We start from the raw sequence: 3,045 nt of genomic DNA, 5'->3' as shown, positions 1-3,045 counted from the left end.
ACAGACAATTTGTAGACAATTTGAATGGTATTTGTCTTGGTTTGAATTCCAAGTAGAATGAATTAATATTCACTTACATGTGGCATAAGAACATCATATAATATTTAATATTAATTTTTATCTAATAATAAATTATTTTTTTAATTTAATTTTTTAAATATTAAACTCATATTTTCTATATGTTTCTTATGTATGTATACACATCTATAAACAATAATTCAATTTATTTGTCAAGAAATTATTTATTTATTTAAAAAATAGCTATTGATATTAAAATTTGCAAAATTAAACAAATATGTTTGGGGGACTAGACCTAAATTCTACGAAAGTAGGAAAATGATATCTACAAATAAATAATCAAAACATATGATAATTTTAAACATAATTTGGAATTTTTGTTACAGGGGCCAAAATATGACAAAATTTATTTTTTTGTAATTTTTTTATATGCAAAGATGAATCACTATTTATGTGCAACATTTCAAATTCAAAACAAGAGTTATAATTGATAAAATTATACTTTAACCGTGCTTGTCTAATGTTGCAAAATTATTTTTTTGTATGGGTTCTAAAGTGTGGTGATGTGTTAATGCACGTGGTGCAACATTATTATTAATAAAAATAGCACATGAACATGGGTACTTACAAGAAATTTATTACAATGAAAATTTCATGACGATCATGACACTAGGGACAGCTTTATCTAGGTGGAAAGTCTATAAATAACTCTAAAAAGAATACAATTATATATTTTATCTGTAACATTTTTAACTGCTATTGAAAAATAGTAATTATCATCTTATAAGTTGTCACACACGTAGAAAGATAATATAAATATGTTTTCTTCTTCCTTCTGAATAATTGTGATTTATTATCAACCTCAATAATCATCTTTTAATGCAAAAATATATATAATGTCATCTTCAAGAATTTTTAAAAATGTTCTTGCAATCTTGTTGTTTGTTTGGATTTCTAACATTTTCACCCATGCACAAGTTCTATTTCCCTTGGAGAACAAATTTGAACTTAGTTACTCACTTTCTTCCCAGAATGGAGAACGGACTACAACTAATACATATCACGCTATATTGAAATTCATAAATTCATCGGGTTTTCCAAGTCGAGGATCATTTCCAACTGGCTTTTTGTTTGGTGCTGGATCTTCTGCCCTTCAGATTGAAGGAGCTTCTAATGAAGGAGGAAGAGGACTTGGTATATGGGATGATATAATTGAACATAAAAAAGGTGTGTATTTAGATGTCGATAAGTTTTCCAAAAAGATTGAACATTATAAGCGCTATAAGGAGGACGTACAACTTTTAAAGAAGCTTGGAGTAAATTCTTATAGAATGTCCATATCTTGGAATAGAATAATGCCAAATGGAACCTTGAAAGGAGGTATAAACCAAGAAGGTATCAACTTCTACAATAATTTGATCAATGAGTTGCTAAAAAATGGTATTGAACCTTTTGTGACTATCATGCACTTTGACTATCCGCTAGCTCTTCAACAAAAATTTGGTGGCTTCTTAAATCGCTCCATTGTGAGACATTTCAAGGATTTTAGTGAACTCTTATTCAAAACATATGGAGACCGGGTGAAATATTGGACTACAATCAATGAGGGAGAGGTCACAGCTATATTTCAATACATGCACAATATTGATAATATATCTGTTGAGGCATGTCCAACTACGAGTAAAATATGTACAGAAGCATATATTATACTTCATAATTTCCTAATTGCCCATGCTACAACATCAAATTTATACAAAAAAAAATTTCAAGCACTTCAAGGGGGAGAAATTGGAATTGCTATTTCATCAGGAAGTTATTATCCCTACAGCTCTAAACCAGAGGATGTGGCTGCTGCTAAAAGACTAATGGATTTCTATCGGGGATGGGTTTTAAAGCCAATTTTCCATGGAGATTATCCAAAAATAATGAGAAAGCTAGTGGGGAATAGGCTACCCAAGTTTACAAAAAAAGATAAAAAAATGCTAAAAGGAAGCACAGACTTTATTGGGCTCAATTATTATACTTCTAACTTTGCTAGACATGAATCAAATAAAACCAAGGTTTTTGGTGACAATTTTGATGCCTTAGCTATGTCAGAAGTTCATAACGTGGAAGGAAAAACTCTTGGCTACATGGATCAATACGGTTTGAACTTTGTCTATCCTGAAGGATTATATGACTTCTTACTTTATATTAAGAAAAAATACCAAAACCCCAAAATCTACATCACTGAAAATGGTATTGCTTCTTTCAAAACCCCAAATCCATTGAAGGATGAACATCGAGTTGCTTACATTGCTGCACATATTAACGCGACCAAAGCAGCCATTGATGCTGGTGTAAATGTTCGTGGTTACTTTTCCTGGGCAGCTTTTGATACATTTGAATTTCAAGCGGGCTATTCTAGAAATTGGGGGCTTTATCATGTCGATTTTAATGATAGTCTGAAACGTATACCAACTGACTCGGCTAATTGGTATAGGAAATATTTGACAAATAATTTGATTTGACTAAACTAAAAAATAAATTATATCAATACAAATGGATAAAAGGGAAAACAATATCCCTTGAAAAATTATTATTTACAATATGGTGATTATTTAATTTTTTTAGAAATTAATTTAAAGATTCACATTTGTAATTTATATTAGTGTATATACTGATACAATATGATTAATAATTAACTTGACTTTGTTTCAGTATCTTTTTTTTTATGAATAGAGAACACATTACGTAAAACGTAAATTAGGAATTGAAGCTTAAAACATCATACATAAAAAAAAACGTTCAACAAAGAAAATTGAGGATTAACACTATAAGTACTAAAAGGAACATAGTTTCTTTGTTGAGTAATTATGTGAACACATCGATTTATTTTCTAAGACGAGTAGCAAAATGAGTTTTTATAATCATTATGATGGAGAAAGGATTTGATTCCTTTTTAAAGCATATAAATTTGGTAATATTTCACTTAACCATAATAAATAACACAAAGAAGTCAGGTAATTCAAACACTACATTCTTAAG

At 29.3% G+C, this 3,045-nt stretch overlaps 1 protein-coding gene across 1 annotated transcript; it reads left to right on the top strand.

Moving 5' to 3' along the window:
- Positions 1–911: 911 nt before the first annotated feature.
- On the top strand, positions 912–2,528 carry LOC131597000 (furostanol glycoside 26-O-beta-glucosidase-like; the record flags this gene model as incomplete). The annotated part of the gene is made up of 2 exons (XM_058869723.1): positions 912–1,212; positions 1,246–2,528. Coding segments are annotated over 2 exons (1,584 nt in total), but the record flags the coding sequence as incomplete, so codon positions are not given.
- Between the last annotated feature and the right edge of the window lie 517 nt (positions 2,529–3,045).

This window comes from Vicia villosa, linkage group LG4 (genome assembly GCF_029867415.1).
Source record: "Vicia villosa cultivar HV-30 ecotype Madison, WI linkage group LG4, Vvil1.0, whole genome shotgun sequence".
Taxonomy (NCBI): Eukaryota; Viridiplantae; Streptophyta; class Magnoliopsida; order Fabales; family Fabaceae; genus Vicia; species Vicia villosa.
This window is presented reverse-complemented; position numbering and strand designations above follow the sequence as displayed.